Source organism: Pezoporus flaviventris, unplaced genomic scaffold (assembly GCF_033815535.1).
Source record: "Pezoporus flaviventris isolate CSIRO_AGI_PZ_B2104156 unplaced genomic scaffold, CSIRO_AGI_Pfla_v1 ptg000036l, whole genome shotgun sequence".
NCBI classification, from domain to species: Eukaryota; Metazoa; Chordata; class Aves; order Psittaciformes; family Psittacidae; genus Pezoporus; species Pezoporus flaviventris.
The window spans coordinates 34585939-34606352 of NW_026892584.1; the positions used below are offsets into that span (position 1 = coordinate 34585939).

Below are 20414 nucleotides of genomic sequence, written 5' to 3' on the forward strand. Positions count from 1 at the left end.
TTATTCCAGATAACCTAAAGCACACATGCTCATTCCAGTGGTCCTCCACTTCCACAAGTTGTTTGTGGCTACAGTTGAACCCTTTAAACTGCTGAAACTGAGAAAACAGGAAAGATAAAGGTCCGATGTGACTTACAGTGCCACACCATCACTTGCACTTTCTTCTCATGCTTATGCCTCTAAAGATTGAGGACCCTTTTCCTGTTTTGTTTAATGCTTCCTTAGAGTTCAGTAGAAGTTCACTGGCCACTGTGCTTTCTGATTCTGCATGGTCACATCAGGGAGACGTTGGCTTTTTCGCTCTCTGGGAAGGGCAGCAATTTTAATCTTTTCAGAAGCTACTACAGTATGTAGTTGTAAGTGCAAAAAGCAGAGACATAGAAAAGGATTTCCAAAGCCCACACCAGCACTAATCCAAAGCCAACTAACTATAGCATATTAAAGAAACAAACAAACAAACAAAAAAAACACACAAAACAAACCAATCCATTTGATAGTATTTCCAGCACGTGAGCATGTTGTAGGACAGACTGCACTTTTGCCCGCAATTCACATACTGCGTGAATTCATGCTTCATCAGCAAGGTTTAGAAATGTTTTTTCAAACAACCCTAATCCTAATGGAAAAGAGCTTCCTCTGGACAGCCAAGAGTTCTTTACTTCATGGCACAGCTATCCTGTAGTTAACTGAAGATGCTACTGAGAAATAATCTAGAGGCACAGTTTGGGAAAGCCCTGCTAGGAGTTAGGTCCTGTTCCTTTTGTGCTTACAAAGCTCTCATACTTAGGAATCAGTGGTGCATTGACTTGACTCCTACTTCCTATTGCACTAGAAGCAGGAACTGGACCTCTCTTGCTCCACCAGTCACTCTCACTCTTGTCTTTTTCCCACTCAGAATGCATTTTGAAACATTATCAGTACTCAATGACCAAGAGGCTTTTTTTCTTCTTGTTAAAATACCAACCTCATATCCAGAGATGAAACAATGCACAAACATCTCCTCCGCACTGCAAACATTCTCTGTCCTGTAACATCCCGTTTCTACCTCCTATTACACACAGCACTTCTAAGAAAGAAGAAGGTCATATAGAGCAGAACTGGAAATTCAGGAGGCAAAGTTACAGAAAACAAGAGATAATCAGCTGTAGCATGCAAAAAAAACCAAAAGCTGAGCCCCCAATTTGGTTACAGCTCCAAGCAATTACTAGACGATCATCCTAGTTAAGTGAGATATATAGCTCATTTAAGATCACAAACTTTCAGACATTTTAAATTGCCTAGACCCTGGAAGACACCTGCAGTTGCATGGATGATAAATTCCATTAACACTTGTTTGTTGCACCACTGTGCTATTAAACTATTATCTCACATACTCAGTGCCTGGCAGTCTGTAAGTAAAACCTAGGTAATGAGAACATCAGAATGTGGAACATGTTATAATGCCATAGTGTCATTATGGAGCTGCCTGGACAGGAAGTGCTTCCCAACCATTTTTGTAACAGCTCAAGGGATGCTTCCCTAGACAGGATCACTGCACATACTGCTTGTGTTTCTGTGCATCTCTGAAGAGCCTGCTTCTGTGCATCATGTTAATATACTGCTCATACAAGAGCAGCCTTTAGAGTTGAACATGCAATTCCTATGCTGCTCTTTTGGATTTTCCCTTCTTTCAGAGGGGGGAAAAAGTTAAAAAAAAGGACTTCTAGTGTCTGAACTGATGAAGCCTGCTTGCCTCATGCCTCAGTTTTCTGGCGTGATCTCAGAAGAAAGCTTTTTGCATGGATAGAAGTCTGTGATAACCCATGCCTATGAAGATTGTCACTGTTTAGTAAGTGGTGAGTTTACATTGCACTTCCTCTGTCCATCAGGACACTATTCCATCAGCTGACTTCCAACTGTCACAACACACATAGGAGTTCAATGTCTTAAAGAGGTCTATCCTTCTATGTAATATTCTCAAATTGTACAATAAATCCAGATACATACATACTCCCTCTTTTATTTATCTATTTGGGAAAACAACCTAAACAAATCAGATGGGAAGCAGGTTAAAAGAATGCCCTTCTTTAACCCTCAGCACTCTGTGTAGTGGTTATTTCTGCACCATTTGTACCAAGCCTATGGAGCAGGATTCTTGTTCAACATGGAGGCCTGACAGGAGAAAACAGAGGGAGAGAAACACTCTAGAATAGATGAAAGAACTCATGCCAGCATTTAGACAGAGGAGGCCTCAGGACATGCCAAGGAGCTGTCATAAAAGTATTTCAACCACTAGGCAAAGAAGAGGCTTTGTGGCAAAGGGTACCAGACATAGTGCCGAGGCAGACAAGCTCCCCAAAGAACACAGCTGCTTTGTGTTCACATTTAATGTGCTAGCTAATGCCTGCCTTGTACTGTCTTTTGATATTGTCAGATCAATAATGGGTTTGTATTACTTGAAGCTGCACTCTTGAAAAGAAATTCAGTGTGACAATCCTCCCTAACAGCACAGTAATCCTAATAATATAAATTCATAAATGCATATGCCTTTTACATCATGGGGTTTATTTAAATTATTGTTGTTCATTGGGTAATGTAGATTCCTGCCCCACAATCCTGCTCTGCAACCCTGGATCCCTGGTGAACAGAAAATTTTACTACAGACAGGCAACTTATCTGTCAAAAAAGCCAAAATAACTTGAAAGGCTTTCCTGACTGGAACGAGTCTTCACTAAGATGCTCTCTCTTATTTTCACATACAAAGTGCAAAGCATAGCAGCATTTCTAACGCACAGTAAATCTTCCTCCATCCTTGTTATCAAACCTCCATCATTTTTTAAATCTCAGGCATTTGCTGGAGTCATTTTACAGCTACTTGGACTACAGTTCTCTCCAGGAAGTGGTTTCATAAACCAGAGAAGTTAGCCCAGATGTCTTGGTAAAATTGATAGTGGTTTCAGGTGAAATTTTGGCTACTCTGCAATAAAGCAAGAAGCTGCCAGAGGGACTGAACACAAATTGTAGGACCTCTTCTGAAGATGATGAGGCCTGGATCAGGATGAGGGAGAATGAGAATGTGGGTCCTGTCAAAGGATTTCACCTACTCAATTTTAAGAGAATTCAAAGCTGAATAAATCTTTGTTCACAGAATCACTGAATCACAGAATACAAGTTTGGATGGACCTTAAGGGTCATATGGTCCAGCCTTTCATAGCAAAATCACAACTTAGACAAGATGTCCCAGCACCCTGTCCATCTGGATCCTAAAAGTATCCGATGTTGGGCAATCCACCACTTCCCTGGGAGATTATTCCAATGGCTGATTGTTCTCATTGTGAAAAATTTTCTTCTTGTGTCCAACTGGTGTCTCCCCATCAGTAACTTGTGCCCATCACCCCTCAACTTTTCCATGTGACTCCTCATAAAAAGGGAGTTTCCATCTTCTTTGCAGCCACCCTTTAAATACAGGAACACTGTGATAAGGTCTCCCCTGAACCTTCTTTTTTCAAGGCTGAACAAGCCCAGCTCTCTTAGCCTTTCCTCGTATGACAGGCTTCTAAGTCCTCTGACCACCTCTGTGGCCCTTCTCTGGACCCTCTCCAGCCTGTCCACATCTTTTTTGTATAGTGGAGACCAAAACTGAACACAGTACTCCAGGTGTGACCTGACAAGCAGTGAGTAGAATGACGACTTCTTTATCTCTGATGATGATGCCCTTACTCATGTAGCCCAGCATCCTATTGGCTTTCTTCAGCATGGCAGCACACTGTTCACTCATATTGACCTTGTTGTCCACCAGGGCCCCCAGGTTCTTTTCCCAGCCTTTTCTGCACTCTTGGATTGTGTTTACCCAGGTGCAAGACCTTACATTTCTCCTCGTTGAACTTCATAATATTCTTGTTAGCCCACTCATCCAGCCTATCCAGGTCACCTTGCAGGGTGGTTCTCTCTCCAAAAGTGCCCAATTCCCCACTCAGATTGGAATCATCAGCAAACTTGGTCAGGATACACTTGATCCCATCTTCCAGATTGTTTCTGAAGATATTAAACAGTGTTGGACCCAAAATTCATCCCTGGGGGACCCCACTAGTGACAGGTTGCCAGTTTGAAAAATGGGCTATTTACCGCCACCCTCTGGGTATGGCCTGTCAGGCAGTTTCCTACCCATGGCACAGACCACTTGTCTAGACTGCAACACACCAGTTTAGGAGGAGGCTGTGGAAAATCGTATTGAGTGCCCTGGAGAAATCCAGGTAGACTATGTCCACCGCTCACCAGTTGTAGATTTGCAGTCTATGCCTACTTCTGGCTGCACCCTCCCCTCTAACTGGCAAAATGGAGTAAAATAATATAATCTTCACTTGCCACCAACGACAATAGTCCCAAATGACACTGGTGTACCATCACTCTTATGTTCTCCACACAGCTAGGGAAAGGAGATCTTTCAGGACTCAGAGACTTCCCTACAGTGACAAAACTCTTATGTTGCTGGCTACTGGTGCTTTGGGGGTCACATTTGTGCAGATTTCCAGACAAATGGCATTTACACCTTATGTTCTTCTGTCCTTTCTGATCTCCCCAGGTCAGTGTGGCTGTTCTCACCCACCAGCCCAATGCTACTGACCAAGACTCTAAGCATTTTCACTGTGTGAAGCCACTCCAGACAAGTATCAGCCTGCCTGATTTTACTTTCATCCTCCACCTCTATGGTGTTTATCAAACATATCAAGGTAAAGATTTTCCACTGCTCAGGAGGCTGTTTTGCCAGAGCACTAATCACTCCACAGATGTGCAACAACCTGAGAATTACACTGTTTAGTGAAATGAGACACATTCAACGAGATGCTAATTGAGGCTAGATACTTTTTATGTGGAGAAGGTGTTGGTTTGGGTGCACTTAAACTTGTTATAGTCTCACACCAGCATATTTCTTTACCTTCTAAGTATTGCCATGATCATAATATTACCATGTGTATATTTACATTCTGTTGGTGAAAGGCAAAGAGAACATACATTTGTGTGGAAAAGCAGACATACTGTGTGTAAGAATGCCAACAAATGGGGTAGTAAATGTGCTATGATAGAGATATTTAAATATTCACCTGGTGCTTTATGATAGAGAATGATGTAGGCATTACTGCCTGAAATTTCACTTCATACAGGTGTCATAAGAGCAGAAGCTTATGAACTGCACAGTAAGGAACTAACATGTAATACCTTTTGGTTTAAAGATTTGCAAATGCTGCTTAATGTGCTTTTGTTCAAAGAAATGCAAGTACTCTGCAATAACTTAATTAAATTCTCAATTTGAGAGTAACCATCAAGTGCTGTTAACATTTCCATTCACATGCCTGAGTCATTCTGGGTCTCTATGATGATTTCTGGTACAGACCTCCAGCTTGGGCTTCAGAAAAAGTCAAATTCAGTTAAAGGTCTAGGTGAGTACTCAAAAGCTTCACAACCACAATGAACCGGATTTTATCTTCCACTAAAGCTTGTAGCAACAGCAGCCCTCCATACAGAAGAGGATAATTTACTTCCTGTTGATGGACTTTATATGAAAGGCCCCCCCTCCCCAGATGCTGGCTTTCCAGTTGAGCAGACAGCTCTGAGAGTGCACTTGAGTGAGTAACGAGGTGCTCTTCAGGTCCGACACTAGGATTAACCATCAGGTACTTCTGTCATTCAGGCTACCTCTGACAATGATTTTCCATTGCCTCAGACAAATCTGTTATTCATCCAGGCTTAGATTTTCTTTCTGTAGGAATTATGAAGGATTACTAAAGTGCCCATAAACCATAAACCAAGAGAACTGTAAGGGATACCTGCTGTATCAGACATGCAGCTCAACAGGCAACTAAAACCATGGAGTTTATTACTAGAAGTGCATAACCTACCAGTTTTGGTTAGACTAAATAAATACCATCAATAAGTAAGCCTGACTGTGACATTTTGAGGCCCCAGTCACTCTCAAGTGCCCAACACAATCATTTCCATTATTTCCATGCAAAAGCCAAATTATGGGGTCTAAGAATAAACAAAGAGTATGTAGAACAGTTCTGAAAATAAAACCACGTAAGATGATAAGACAAACTGGTGTGCAAAATGTTCAAGCAATAAAATATTCTGAAGTGGCTAAATATAAGGTGATTGAAGTATTCTATGGAATGAGAAACAATAAAGGTTTTAAGAACAGAATGAATTTACATAATAGTAAAGGAAATTATTGATGCTTCTGCAGCAATGTGGGAGTTTCTGTAGGAAAGTACAAGTTAGAACGTACAGGAACATTTCTGTGACTAAGAACCTCACATTGGTTGGATGGATGTCTTACATGTATGCCTCTTGCAGTACATTTTAGAAGTTAGTAACTGTGTGCTAATTCCTACTCTCTAACAGGACACAGAGAAGAGGTTCCTAAAAGAAGTCAAGACACACACATACACAAGCACTGTTTTTTTGTTTTTTGTTTTTTTTTAATGAAAGCTTAGAGTCAGCAAATCTCAGACAATATTCTACCAACCCCAAACTTCCATCACGATCTGTGCAGAAAAGCTGGGATCCTTTTGAATGTGGGAAAAGGCCGAATCTGAAGTGTGTTCTTTCTGTGTTTGCTTAGTAAAAGAAAGTTATGCTTCAGGAAAGTCTAAATATAGATATTCCCTGCTGCACACAGTTCACAGTCTAAACAAGACAGGCACAGCCTGGGAACTGGGCATCTCAGAAGAGACTATAACTAAATCTCTTTAAAGTCATTCTACGGTAATACTGACTTGTTTCACAAAGGCACCACAGTAGGAAAGATAGATTAATAGAAATTAACTCTAGCAAGTGACCGTCAGTGAGGTTTTTTTTCAATGTATTTTTCTGTTGATGGTTTTTGAAAAGCAACCCTTTCAGGCCAGCTGAGCAAAGACAGCATTTTTGGCCTGCAGAACAAATATGAATCTTTTTAACATGGGTGATTTTTCAGTTAACTTGTTTACATGAACAAATGTGTCGGCAGCAGTGAACTCAGCATGGAATTCACTAACTGTTCCCTTCTGGCAGTAAGAGTAGCCTTTAGCTGAAATCATGGAAAAGCAGGTTTCTCAGAAGTTAAATGGCAGCTTTGGAAGTGATTTTTTGTTATATACTATTTGTGGAGATGTAGTTTAAATCCATAAACTCTAATGAATAACACTTTAGCTGAAATGCGGTTTATAACTGAAAACTGCTTTGACCAAAATTCTGCAGGATAGTTCTCTTTCCTTCTAGATCAGTCAATCCTGGGTCACATTGCCAGACCTGTGAGATCAATACTGCATTGTTTTTGCATAAATTGTATTTGTCTTCTCTTTAAATAAATGCCAAGGAGAGTATTATTCAGTCACCGATCACCTCTGCTGGTATTTTTTTAGTATCTTTTCCCAGTTCTTGCTAAACTTTGAAGCCACTTTGTAATTGACTGAAAACAGAAGATAAACCCGAGGATTTTATTTCTTTCCTCCCAGAATTATTTTGACTGCAGACAATGTAGACATGAAGCTTATATTCAGTGGTAGCAAATGAACAAGGAGTACCACTGTAATGAAATCTAAAAGTTCAGTCTAAAATCCCTTCTTCATTAAACACCCAGTTCTTTAGAAGCACTCTGACAAAGGATAATAGTGTGTAATTCTAGCTTTGGCAGATGTCTACTGTGGATGTTTGGGAGACTTAGCTAGCTATTCCATTTGTAAATATCAAAAAGCTTGTTGGAAAGATGGTAAATATTTCTAGAACTAAGAACAAAGTATCAAAGTACTCAGAAAACCTGGGTAATAAGACTGCCTGAAGCTTCACTCAGATGTGGCTGCTGCTAAGAAACAATGGCTAAAGTAGAATTTCAGGAACAAAGTATTAAAGATCAAGGTAATTTAAGGTCCCAACATTTCAATGTATAAGAAGCAAGTCGAAGGAAGAAAAGATCACCATGGATGATACACAGCTCACTCAACTATTTCAATGCAAAATTAGAAGAAATAAAAAAAAAAAAATAAAAAAATCAGAAGAGTATTGCCTTACTTTGAGAAGAAACAAAACATATAAAACACAAAGTAAGGATTCATAAAGCATGAAATAAAGTATATGAAATTGAAGCTGAGGTAAACTAATGTTTCTGACTCACAACAAAGGATAATATAATAAACCGATCAAAGCAACCACAACAGGATACTGCTAAACTCACTGCAACTACATCTAATAAACAAAATCACTACAAGCTGCAAAAACACTGGGTATTCATTCACTCACTGATAAAAATTCACATGAGCACTATAAACAATATTCTAAGAAAAAAACACCTAAAGGCATTCCCTTTTCCCAATATGCCTCCACAGTTTTTCAGGTGTGTTACTTACGATTCGCAGAACTCTGCCCTTCTGTATTTCTTTATAAACACAGTACTAACTCTTCTTGTAACGCACAGGGGAGTTTGCCCATCTGGAGCTAAGGGCAGATGTCATGTTAGGCTTGGGTTTTCATGTGTTCTTTTCTTCCCATTAAAGCAGTGGTACTTCAGTTTGCTCTTCTGTGCTCTACCTTTTGAGTAGAAGGAAAAGATTGGAGCCTACTAGGGTCTGAAGAAAGTCTTCCTTTCTGTCAGTTGTCCTCTCCCTCCATAAGCCAGCATGTGAGCATTTTCAACGAGCTCTGTGCTTCATCCCTTACTCCTCAGCAGCTTAGCCCTGCCCTGAAACTAGTCTAACCTCTTGGCTTAAGGTTAGGTATGAACCTTATAGGACCAGCACATGAGCTTATGCCCCTTCTCCTCCTTTATGGCAGTTTTCTCCTTGGAATCCCAACACATATGGACTGTGTAGGGATCCCAGATCTCCAGCCAAGAGTTTGTCTTAGAGGTAGAATTAAGAAGGAAAAATTCCAGGAATGTGTTGTTCTTGATGAATCAAAAATCAGTGTCCTACAAAGTGGAAGGCTGATCCCATCTTGAGAGAAATGTTTCTGTAATTAGATTCTGGGTTACTTATCAATACCGAGAACCTACCTATGACTACGTTAAATCTTTATCTACCTAAAGAATGCATGGTGCATTTTGTCCTTTGGCTCCTGTCTTCCATTTGTAAGCCAAACTAATTGGGGGGGGGGGGGGGGGGTGGGGTGGGGAGGGTACTTATCTCAGGTTTTCTACCTTTGCTTTCTATTCTGGCCAAAATCTAAGCCTAGAGAAGACCCTCCTTTAATACTAAGTTATGAGAACTTTGCTTGATGCAGAGATTACAACTAGCCTTCTGTTTCCAATTATCAGACCCCATTTGTCCTATGCACTTTATCAGGATCCCTCAACTGGGATATCTGCAGTGTCCCTTCTTATTCTGTGCCAAAGGTTAAACATAACACTGAATTTATGCAAACTGAGATCTAGCCCAAAAATATTACACATCAACCTTTCTGGTCTTATGCCTTAGCTTTCAAAGGCAGTTTGCGTTTGCTATAGTAACTCCACAAATATTTTCTCTCTTTCTCTTCATAACCGTCATTTCAGGCCTATGGTTAACACAGAAGAAAAGGCTCACAAACCAAGCAGGTTAAACCCTGAACTATCATCCCTTTACAGCTCTCCAGGGAACAGACTTGTTAAGTAGGAAGAAGCCCCACTTTTCACTCCTTTTTCTTCAGAATCTTAACTGTGAGCTTTACATTTAGTATGTGCATCTACTATTCACACAGCCACATATTAATTCTGACTGAAACCCTTCTCTTTGACACAAAGGTTGGTATTCTAAATTAAATAGACTTTTTACAGTAGCTATTCCATTTCCCATCATTATCTCTAACCCCAGTATAAGAAAATGCAATAAAACCATACTTGAGTAGAAGGTTTGCCAACTATACAGGAGCTATATTCACTTTTAGATCATCTGCATCTCATCACCTGTAAGAAGAGAAGAATGAAGCAGTGTACCAGGGATAATTCATAGAATCATAAATAATTAGGGTTGGAACGGACCTTAAGAAATTAGCTGTAAGTAGTTATTCACACCTACATCCTTCATCAGAACTGTACTAACAGTTTATGTAAACTCCATAAAAGATGATGAAATCCTCACTTAAGAGCAAAACTGGACTGGGAATCGGGCCTGTGAAAGGTTCGCTTTGCCTGTGGTGTTGAGCACCATCTAGTGTCCTCACAGTGGCAAAGGAGATACAATTCTTTGAGCCTCTAGTCGAACGAGCGTGAAACCAAACCAACCCCAAACAAACAAAATAAAGCAGTATCGCTTAAAGAGAAGTTCCTCTGTGCCAGGGAACTTATTTCCGAATGTGAGCTCTCAACAGTTTTGAGTTGGGTTTTGTTTTTTTTCCCCATGACGCAGCACTGTGCATGTAAGTCATTATCTGTCCTGAACATAACCCAAAACACTAGTTTCCTACATTTTTCATTGAAACACCAAACATAGTAGGATAAGCCATCATCAATCTAATTTTGCAGCAGCTTTTCTATAGTGCCTTAAGAGCACTAACTACATCACCCAAGAAAAATGGGAGATGTGTATATATGCGATACACAATGATGTGTATATACTTACCCCACCCCCCCAAATGTCATTTCTATAGCATCTTTCATTTCTTATTTGGTATCTCTTTAAATGGTCAGCCTTCTTTTCAGTACAGGTGTATGTGTAAACTGTGGCTGCCACTGCTTCTCTGTACCTTTAGAGGACAGAATTCAGGCCTGGCTGCCAACGAGTCAGTCATTCCCTACAGTAATGGAGAGTAAAACATGTTTTGACAAACCAAATGGATTTGACATTCATTTCACTTGTATTTGATTCAATTCGTGGAGCAGTTCAGAAAGATGTTACAGCAGCTCCCAGCAGCAGTATGAGGAAACAGTTGTAAAGTAGGTATGCTTTACTCAGCTGAGGCACATGGAGGATAGCTCCTCCAAAGGCCTGCACACACCAACTTTGTCTCTCCCCTCATTTATTCTCTAAAATTATACATATTCATTAGGTTACATAACATGCCTATACATATTCATGGCCTATCCCTGCTTTGTATTATAATGAGCTAAAAGGTCCTCTGCGCTTGCATAGCAACCCCTGGTGGTCATGGGTGACGGTTTCAAGATGAAGTAAATGAGTCTTCTTCAGCTTAATCTTTTTACCTTTAATAGTTGTGCATGCTCCCTGGTGACTTGGTCATTGTCCAAACCAGAAAGCTGGTTTTAGCCGGTTTCAGGGCCCAGAAAGCAGAAGCCAGGTACTGTTTTTTCCTCTTACCAGTAGCCTTGTCCTCCCATCCTGGTCTAGCACAGCATAATGAGCATGATAAATGTTTGTTGAGTATGCGCAACCAATAACATTGTTAAGCAAGCGGCTTAATCCTAACCCCCCTGTACACTGGTTAACTCTTGCGTCACAGTAGTTTTCTCATGACCCTGAGATACAAGTTTCGTAAAATGTTTAATTTTACATACATTGCTCTACAGTTACTAAATTCTTTTAACTAGAACAGGAGGTACATGTTAGAGAAATGTTTAACACCCTCTTCACAAGCAAATTTACCAAACATCACTGTGGTGCATGTCACTGAACTGCACGTGACAAAACCAGGTTGTTTTTGTCAATTTAGACAATCTCTTGGCTTCCTTGAAGCCTTTTCCCAGTACCATTATTTGAAAATAATTTACTTCAATAAGCCAGTAAGGTGCACTTATGTGTAAACACACACCCGGTTTTAGGTACATATACGTCAGCTGTTGGGAGACTGTTAAGTTTCCATTGGTATTTTCCTCAATGCATCATACCTGGCTAATGCAGCCAACTTAGAACAACTGTTTTGAGTTTCTCCTCTCATCGACTGTCACACAATCAAAACACTCTCGAACGGGCAAAGTGGCAAAGGGTGAGTGATACACCAAGTCACTGTGGCATGGCCTTGTCCACCACAGCACACTGGAGGCTGGTGTTCTGCACCGTGGCTGAGCTGCCTGACCCCAGTCTCTCCCCCACCACCACATGAAACAGCACTAACGCTGAAACGACAACAGCTCTGGACAGACAGCCACGACGACAATAACTGAAGGGTCATTAACGAAGGCGAACAGCAACATAGCACCGTTCAGCCACTGCTGGCCACCATTTTGGGCGAAGCCAACACGCCACAGACGGGCGCGGACATCAGCCAAGATGGCTGCTGGCCAGCCTGCCCCGCCCCTCCCCGGCTCGGATGCAGACGGGCGCGCACCGGAAGTGTTTCTCCCCATGCCGGAAGGGCGACTCTTCCGGCGCGGTGGCCGGGCGGCGATGGCAGTGGGACGGCAGTGGTGCGGTGGGCCGTCTGGGCCCTCCGTCTCCCGGTGTGGCGGCACGGGCTGAGGGGAGCGGGCCGCCTGCCGCCGCCCTCCCGCTCCCTTCTTCTCCGCTGGAGGAAGGTAGGGGGCTGCTGGTGTCGGGGAAGGAGCCGCTGCGGCGGAGCGCAGCTCGACGGGGCGCTGGTCCAGCGCTGGCGGCGCGCTGAGAGCCGCGGGCGTTGCCAGCTGCCGGTTTGCGCCGCCTGTTGAGGGAGAAGAGCCCGGGAGCAGATGCGGAATGTGGGCGGACGGCTGCGCTAACCACTGCGGGTGTCTCTGGGAGCTGCGAGTGAAAACAGGGTCTCGAAACGATAAATAAGAAAACTCTTTAAGTGTTGTCTCTGACTGTTTCGCTGTAACGTAGAGCTAAGGCTCCTCTTCTGGCTCCTAGCAAGGGCAGGACAAAAAAACAGCTAATGTTTGCCTTGTTAAATCTACTGCAGTTTTAACAGTGTGCTTTCAATGCTTACATTCCTTTTGAAGACTTATTTTCTCTGAAGGCAGCTGCGTGTTAGCCGTCTCCGAAATGCACAGCTACTGGAAAGAACAGGCAGTGATTTAGCCGTTGGATAAACATGGACTCTAAAGTTTTTACCCAGTGGGTTAACAGCTTCTTACACAAATTTTTCGGTTGTCCTACTAAAATATTAACTCAGGATATAAAACAGGAGTATTCTGTTATATAGAAGGAAAAGCTAAGTAACACCTGCCCCAGATGCCAGTAATGTATTTTGTTTATTTAGTGTCACTGTATGTTTGATTCTCTTGGCCACTATAGACACAGCAGTGTGAGGCCCAGAACAGCTGCTCCAGAGCTACCCCAATCAGATTCTGCCAGGTCAGTGTTGAGGATATCCTTCAGATGTGGAAAACCAGGAGGCCTTTTCAAGATTGCTAACCAAATGGATCAGTCTAGCCTTAGGAAAGGGGGTTTAGAAAAGTGCAGTGATTTTTATTTAATTAATTATGGTAAACTCTTTCATACTTCTATTCATAATTGTTATTCTGTATGCATAATACATTATTGAATCAGTATTTCTGCCTAGTATTTTTAAAGCCTAATATATTTTCTTAAAATAGTACTGCATAAATTGATTTTAACTCTTGTAAAAAATAATAAAACCCCAGCAGTCTGAATGCATGTTTCTTAGGAGAACTCTCATCAGCTGCAGTGAAGCAATTGTTCGCCCTGCCCTGCCCAAGGCTATTTTTAGGGAAAGTGGTGATGACTTCTTGATATGAGTGGAGGCACTTCAGTTAATGTGTTTGTAACTGCTTTGAAGATTGTTTCAAGTCACTTAGACCCATACAGCCAGCCAGAGATCTTAAAGCAGCTAAAACAGAGCCCAGTAGTGTCCCTGGTGCTTTGATAATTTATGCTTCTTCTTGACTCATGTCTGGTTTGTTCTGCATGGTGTCAGTTACAAGTACAGGTGTTCAGCGTCTTTCTTCCAGAATACTTACTGCAACTGATCACACAGAGCAGAAGTACAGTTAGGTGCAAGTAATATGCTTACAGTATCTTTATATGTGCAGATGAGTACAAATACAGACCTTTAGTACACATTCAAATTGAAAATATCCTTTTATGTGGTTCATAGGTGGGCACTCTGCTAGAGCTTAATAAAACTGGATGTTGCTACACTGCAAACAAGCAGTGATGCTCCTGTTGCTGGCTGGCTAGCAGCATGTTTGTCTAGCAGATGTCAAAGAACTTTACAAACTTTCTGTATTTATAGAAAGTCTTATTATTACCACTCTGCAGCTAGAAGCACTGAGGTCAGATGGGGTAAGTAACTTACCCAATTCATGGCTTCTGTTTTTTTCACTCAGTGCTTGACTTTAGCCTGGTGTATTTGTAGCTGGCAGGCCCTAAGGTGGCCAGAGCCGTAGATGGAGCATTATATGTAATTACTATTAGTCTGTTGCTCACATAGCACTATGACTTTCTCTGACGTAGAAGGAACTCGGGTCTTCAGAAATGGATGCGTGTGCTGTTTCATTAATACATAATGAAAAGTTGTAAAATGTTAACTTATGAAAACCAAGCCTCATCTGCATCCCCTCTTTCTCCAACCTATACTGAATGTTTGTCACCTTTTGTTCCAGGTGCAGAGCATGGAGAATGATGAACTTCCGCCAGAGGATGGGATGGATTGGTGTGGGGTTGTACTTGTTAGCAAGTGCTGCAGCTTTTTATTACGTCTTTGAAATCAATGAGACTTACAACAAACTAGCACTGGAGCACATTCAGCAACACCCTAAGGAACCACAGGAAGGAACCACATGGATGCACTCCTTAAAAGTACGACTGCTATCCTTGCCTTTTTGGCTGTGGACTATAATATTTTTAATACCATATTTACAGATGTTCCTGTTCCTCTATTCCTGTACAAGAGCTGACCCCAAAACTGTTGGGTATTGCATCATTCCTATCTGCTTGGCTGTTATTTGCAATCGCCATCAAACATTTGTGAAGGCCTCTAATCAAATCAGTAGATTACAACTGATTGACACTTAGCTCAATTTCTAGTTTCTGTAGCTGTTTTGAAGCAATTGTATATGCCTGATCTAATCGCAAGACTGAAGTTCTGAGTGAAGGCTGGAAAGATCCTTTTCTTTCGTACTGTTAAGCAATGAAGAGAGTGACTGTTTTCTATTTAAAAAAATTAACTTTAAAGGTTTTTAAATATGGGTCTATTGGGATGGCCAGAGTGGGACACCCTATGTGACACTTGATGGAAGTATTCCTCGTTTTGCCTTAATGATGCAAAATTGCAGCACTCCATCTGAAACATCCTGTGGGGAAATAAGTTTCTGGTCTATGACTTTACTCCTCTTAGCAAAAAAAGTCATTTTTCCCTTGGAGTAAAATCAATGAAAAGATACTTCTTTTGTGGTAAATGTAAAAGAAACAAAATCAGAATATGATTATAAAAGCTGCACTTAACGCAATCACAATTCTTTGATTTTTTTTTTTTTTAAGTAATACCTACATCAGTGCTGGTTTTTAATGATTTTTTTTTAATAAGTTTAGCTATAAATACAGGAAGCAAAGAATAAAGTTTGTGCAAACCTTTGAAGGGAAAAAGGTGCTTTTTTTGTTTTTCCTGTGGTAGCAGACTTTTTTCAGTCACCACAACAGTGCCATGTTTTAGTAGGTAGGCAGTGAGTATTGGCATAGGCCTGAAGCTTGGTGCTTTAATCTCTTTTCCTATGATGTCAAAAGCAGCTTATGCTGATACTTGCTATAGTCTGCACAAAGCTTCATTTGTATTTCTTTCTCCTATCTATAGAAATCTCCTTTGATAAAATTGCAAGTGATTGGAATTTACTGCCATACTAATTCCACTCCAGACATGGTGGAAAACTGTTCTGGGAGCACTGATGTACTAGGAAAAACTCTGAATTTGGGAAGGTTAGCTGGTTTTAGTTTGTGAGGATGCTACAAACAGGTTGTAGGACAGGCAATTATATTTCTTTCAGAAATTTGAAGAAATGAGACCTTCTCATTCTTGCAGTGAATGCAGATTGCTTCAGTCATACTGAAGTTTCACTGAGATTTCTTACCATAGTTTTAAACTCTATTTTTCAGTGCTATTTCGGCATAGCATTTGATTCTAACTACTGGATTGTGTATTTTAAACAGTCTTGAACCTGTTCTTCCTGTCCTTATTTGCTGCTTCTTAGAATAACTAAAGTTTTGAGCCAGCCGTGATAGAAGTAAGCTTCCAAATGTGAAAACAGTGAAAACATGCTCTTCAAAAGCAGTAGGCGCAGAACGATTATGAACTAAACTCCTCAACTATAATTTCAATTCTGTGTGATTGTCTGTACCTAATCATGACAAGTGCTAATCCATTTCTGACTAAGGGAACCCTGGAGGATAATACCAGCCTTCTCTTACTTTGGAAAGAGAACACTGTTTTCAGTGTTGCTGTGTTTAAGCATGGCAGTTACACCACCTTAAACTTTGTTTGCATTTGGAGGTATTTTGAGACACTGGTTTCAAACCCCAGCATTGGTGCTAGGACCTGAAAACAATGTAGCCTTTACAAGAAGGTTTTAAGTTCTAAGTGCAATATGAAAAGGAGGAAGCTGCCATCTTAATATGATGAAGTAAGAATAAACTCTGACTTGCAGTATCTTTGGGAGTCAGAGCTTTTAAGTTGTGTTGTTTCCTAACTTTAAAAATCAACATCCTATTTATCTATAAAATAAAAACTTTTCAATGTTTATAAACAGAAGTCTGTTAATGCCCATAGATACCAGTGGCTTTATTTTTTGTTGTTGTTTATGTTTGTTGCAAGATAGCAGTGCTGGCAGTCAGCTGCTGTAGCTTACTCTTCTGTTCTTCCCTCAGTGTGTATGTTCAGTTGATCTTTTTTCATTGCCTTTTTATGCTCTGTGCCCTAATTACTTGTCTTTAGCGTGGGGGTGGCTGGATGAAACTGAATCCTTTTGTCTTTTTTCTACCTTTGTGTGACAAGGAGGTACCACTGGCTGGACTATGTTTTTAACTCGATGCTGTAAGTTTTAAACTCAGCAGTTGTCTTAAGAACAATGTAAGAGGAAGCATCAGAAATAGAAGATGATAGGAAGAAGTGCGTAAGTTTCTGTTGTGCAAGCACATGGCCTTTAGTAAATTCATCAGTGTGCCTCATGTGATGAGCCAAGCTGGCTGGATGTGGAGCATGTGCTGGCTGCAGGGGTGGCTTACAGAATGGAGGCTTGTGTTTGTAGACTTTCCCACTAGAAGGCTGTTTTTGGATTAAAGCTGCTGACGAGCATGAGCTTTACAACTAATTACAGAAAGACAGTCTAATTCAAGCAAATGCTGTGTCTGTAAGGATTTGAGTTTGAGGTGTAAAGCAGTAATGGAGAGACTTAGTATAACCTGTCAACCTGGTGCATAGGAATACTGGAAAATAGAAGAGGAAAGCTAGCTCTGATGGTGCTTCCAGCATTTTTGGCACCAGCAGAATATGAGCAGGTGGAGTCTCGCCCACAAAGTAAAGGAAAGACTAAGATCTAATTATTGAATGTTTTTCCACTGTAGTTTTCTTTTAAAAGAAGTAGTGAAATAACTTTAAGCTTGATTAGTTAGGGTTTGTTGCTTTAGACCAGAGGTTTTCAGTCCCTGATGTGCCAGTGGACTTTTTACACAAAGTTTCTATATAAAGACTGCAAATTCATGCTTAATGTTACATGTTGCTTTGTAGCCTCCCACAGTTCACACTACTGTTGAAGTGTTCAGGAGTGTGGCTGGGAGGGGGATGAGACACTGTTCCCAGATGTAGCTCTACAAGCAGTTTCCAAAGCTTCAGAACAGAGCTCATAGAAGATGTCTGCACTTTAAGTACAGGATGCATGAAGGAGCTCTTTTGATACATTTATCGGGCTTTTTTTTTTTTGTACTGTGTTGCCTTTCCATTTTGATAAGCCACTTCCTTCAATGTTACTTCCTTTGATAAATTATCTACCCTAAAACACTTTAAGCATTTTATCACTTTAAGATTTTGCAGCCTGACAAGTGATGAGGATTAATTTATGTAATTTTCTCTCATCCCAGGTCCTCAGCAACTAAACCTCCACAGTCCTCAGAGTTGGTCTTTTCTCCTAATTTATGCCTTTGTCATATCTACCGACAGAATAATGGGTGTGTGAACTTAAGAATATGTAAAGATGTAAAGCGTATGTTTGCTATGCTTCAGTTCCAGCACACCCCTGCCCCTTCCAAAGAAACCCAGGCAATTTTGTGTTCATAAAAAGTCATTATTTATTCCGATACTTTGTCCTCCATCCATAAGACTTGCTCAGTTTCTATAATATATAAACAAACTGCCAGGAGAACATATAAACATGAAGAAAGCTTTTCATACTATTAAACCAGTCAGTATATTTCTGCTAGAGAAGTTTCTTGGGCTCCAGTAAGCTCTACGGAGTGTCTATTTAGAATGTTTTATGCCTGTTCACAGAAGCATGCACTGAACAAACTGGGAATTAAAGTAACATATGTGAAGCATTGACAACTTTCCCCTTGCAAGAAGCATGTGTTATAGGGGGGGCTTCAACCCCCCAGATATTTGTTGGAGGGATAACACAGCCTAGTGCACAGAGACAAGGAAATTCCTACAGATCACTGAAGATAACATTTTGTTTAAGTGGTGGAGGAGCCAACAAGGAAGGGTGTGTTGCTAGACCTTGTGCTTACAAACCAGGAAGGATGGGCTGAATGTGTAAAGGTTGGGGCAGCCTTGGCTGTAGTGATCATGAGATAGTGGAACTCAGGATCCTGTGTGGGGGAAGCAAAATGGCAAGCAGGACTACAACCATAAATTTCTGGAGAGCTAACAGGCTCTTCAAGACCTAGTCAGTAGAATGCTATGGGCCTAGAAGAGAAGGGAGTCAAAGAGATCTCATCAGTATTTAAGCACCACTTCCTCCAGGCCCAATTCCAGTGTACTCGCATGATGAAAAAATCAAGGAGACTTGCATCGATGAGCAGGAGCTACTCCATGAGCCTAATGATTCTGTGATATTCCACATGCTGCATTATCATCATGAGTTACCTTAGCAGAGGGATTGGGAGATGCTGATTTACACAGGCAAGAGCAGTTATACATAATGTACTCATAGGTGTTACTTGAATATTGATACTTTCTCCCTCTCTAAAATAAACTACAGCAAACAGCATAGATAATTATGAGAGTTCTGCATGGGCAGAACATTGAACTGTTGTTCAGTTTATTTGACTTAGGAACCGAGCCTAAAAATCAGCTTGGATAAATGATGAAAGAAAATACATAAACATAACTGCTGCATAAAAAGAAAAATAAACCCCAATATTTTGAGAAAATAGGCTTAGGACAGACAGCTGGGTTTGAATTGTGGAATGTTAGAAACTTTCAAAGTCACACTGACTTGCCTAGCTGTCACAAAAACTGAAGATTTTTTGAGACCAAGATTCCCAACTCTTTCAATCCATTTTATATATGACCTTTACCAGGAAAATACTTCATTGATGGGTGACTAGAATAAACTTTTTTGGTGATAAAAATAATCTTCCACTGTAGGGCTGCTCAGGAATGGACACGGTCTTACAGGTGTTCTTTAATTCTGAATACTATAGTGGTCTTCTACTGCTTTCTTTCCATACAAATTAAAAGTTCTGCTGTACCATTTTAAGATCATGTCTGACAAAATAACTCACTCCTGATTTTACTATATAAGAATTTAAGTTGCATGAATAAATACAATGACTTAGAAAATGTTGTTAAAAACGTAGCAGTCAGAAGACTTGTGAGAACAGTTTTGTATTTGTCAACTGGTCTACCAAAAATTCTTCTCAATGTAACACTGGCTCCCTGCAAGCATCACGCTGCTGACACCAAGGTGCATCTTTTTCTTACGGCCTCTGTGTGCAAACAACGTCGGGACCGACATTTCGCTTTCCGAACAGAAGTGCCGCAGGCTTCGCCGGGCCCTGCCCGGACACCCTCACACCCGGTGCAGCTAGAATGTCTCCTAGAGAGGCCTGACCCAAGTACCCAGTGCCGTCACCACGGCTGCTGAACCCTCGTCCGCTTTCGAGGTGGGTCGTCGGCGTTTGCTTTCGTGCCGATACTATTTTCGCCTTCATCATCCTCATCTTCCTCCTGCTCATCGTCGTCATCATCCTCGGCGTCACCTGACGGGGTTCAACCAGGAGCGGATGAGCGGCGCGCGGCGCAGGCGGCGACCCAAGGGCAGCGGAGCCTCCAGGCCGCGCTTCCGTCCCCTCCCCACCGCCACTCACCGCGCGGCCCGCCGCCACCCGCCGCCTCTCTCTCGGCCTGCACCAAGGGCGCCAACAGCTCCACCACCCGCTCCCGCAGCTCGGCCAGGCTCTGCCGCAGCCCGCGCAGCTGCCCGGCCTCGCCCCGCTCCGTCAGGTGAGGCAGCGGTACTCGCACCGACCGCGTCTCGCCGTCGCAGCCCCTCAGTTCCGCCACCAGCTCCATCGCACCGCCCGGAAGCGCGGGCAGCCCGCGCGGCCGGCCCCGCCCCGCCCACTGATCACGTGCGCGCGGCAGCGCGACCGCTGCTCACCGCTCTC

General features: G+C 41.7%; 2 protein-coding genes across 2 annotated transcripts; one reads left to right on the top strand and one right to left on the bottom strand.

Annotated features, from left to right (window-relative positions):
* The first annotated feature begins 12238 nt into the window (after nucleotides 1-12238).
* On the top strand, nucleotides 12239-15399 carry LYSET (lysosomal enzyme trafficking factor). The gene is made up of 2 exons (XM_061463845.1): nucleotides 12239-12397; nucleotides 14426-15399. Exon 2 carries the CDS (start codon nucleotides 14442-14444, stop codon nucleotides 14835-14837), a length of 396 nt encoding a protein of 131 aa, XP_061319829.1. The 5' UTR covers nucleotides 12239-12397; nucleotides 14426-14441; the 3' UTR covers nucleotides 14838-15399.
* A 4402-nt stretch (nucleotides 15400-19801) lies between these two features.
* On the bottom strand, nucleotides 19802-20358 carry LOC133274787 (EKC/KEOPS complex subunit GON7-like). The gene is made up of 2 exons (XM_061464298.1): nucleotides 20115-20358; nucleotides 19802-20006 (listed from the first exon to the last, which is right to left on the bottom strand). The coding sequence occupies exons 1-2, from the start codon at nucleotides 20317-20319 to the stop codon at nucleotides 19876-19878; spliced, it is 336 nt and encodes a 111-aa protein (XP_061320282.1). The 5' UTR covers nucleotides 20320-20358; the 3' UTR covers nucleotides 19802-19875.
* Between the last annotated feature and the right edge of the window lie 56 nt (nucleotides 20359-20414).

Coding starts and splice junctions, on each gene's coding strand:
- LYSET (XM_061463845.1), top strand. CDS start 14,442: ATGATGAACTTCCGCCAGAGGATGGGATGGATTGGTGTGGGGTTGTAC.
- LOC133274787 (XM_061464298.1), bottom strand. CDS start 20,319: ATGGAGCTGGTGGCGGAACTGAGGGGCTGCGACGGCGAGACGCGGTCG. Junction 20,007..20,114: donor GGGTGGCGGCGGGCCGCGCG/GTGAGTGGCGGT, acceptor GAACCCCGTCAG/GTGACGCCGAGGATGATGAC.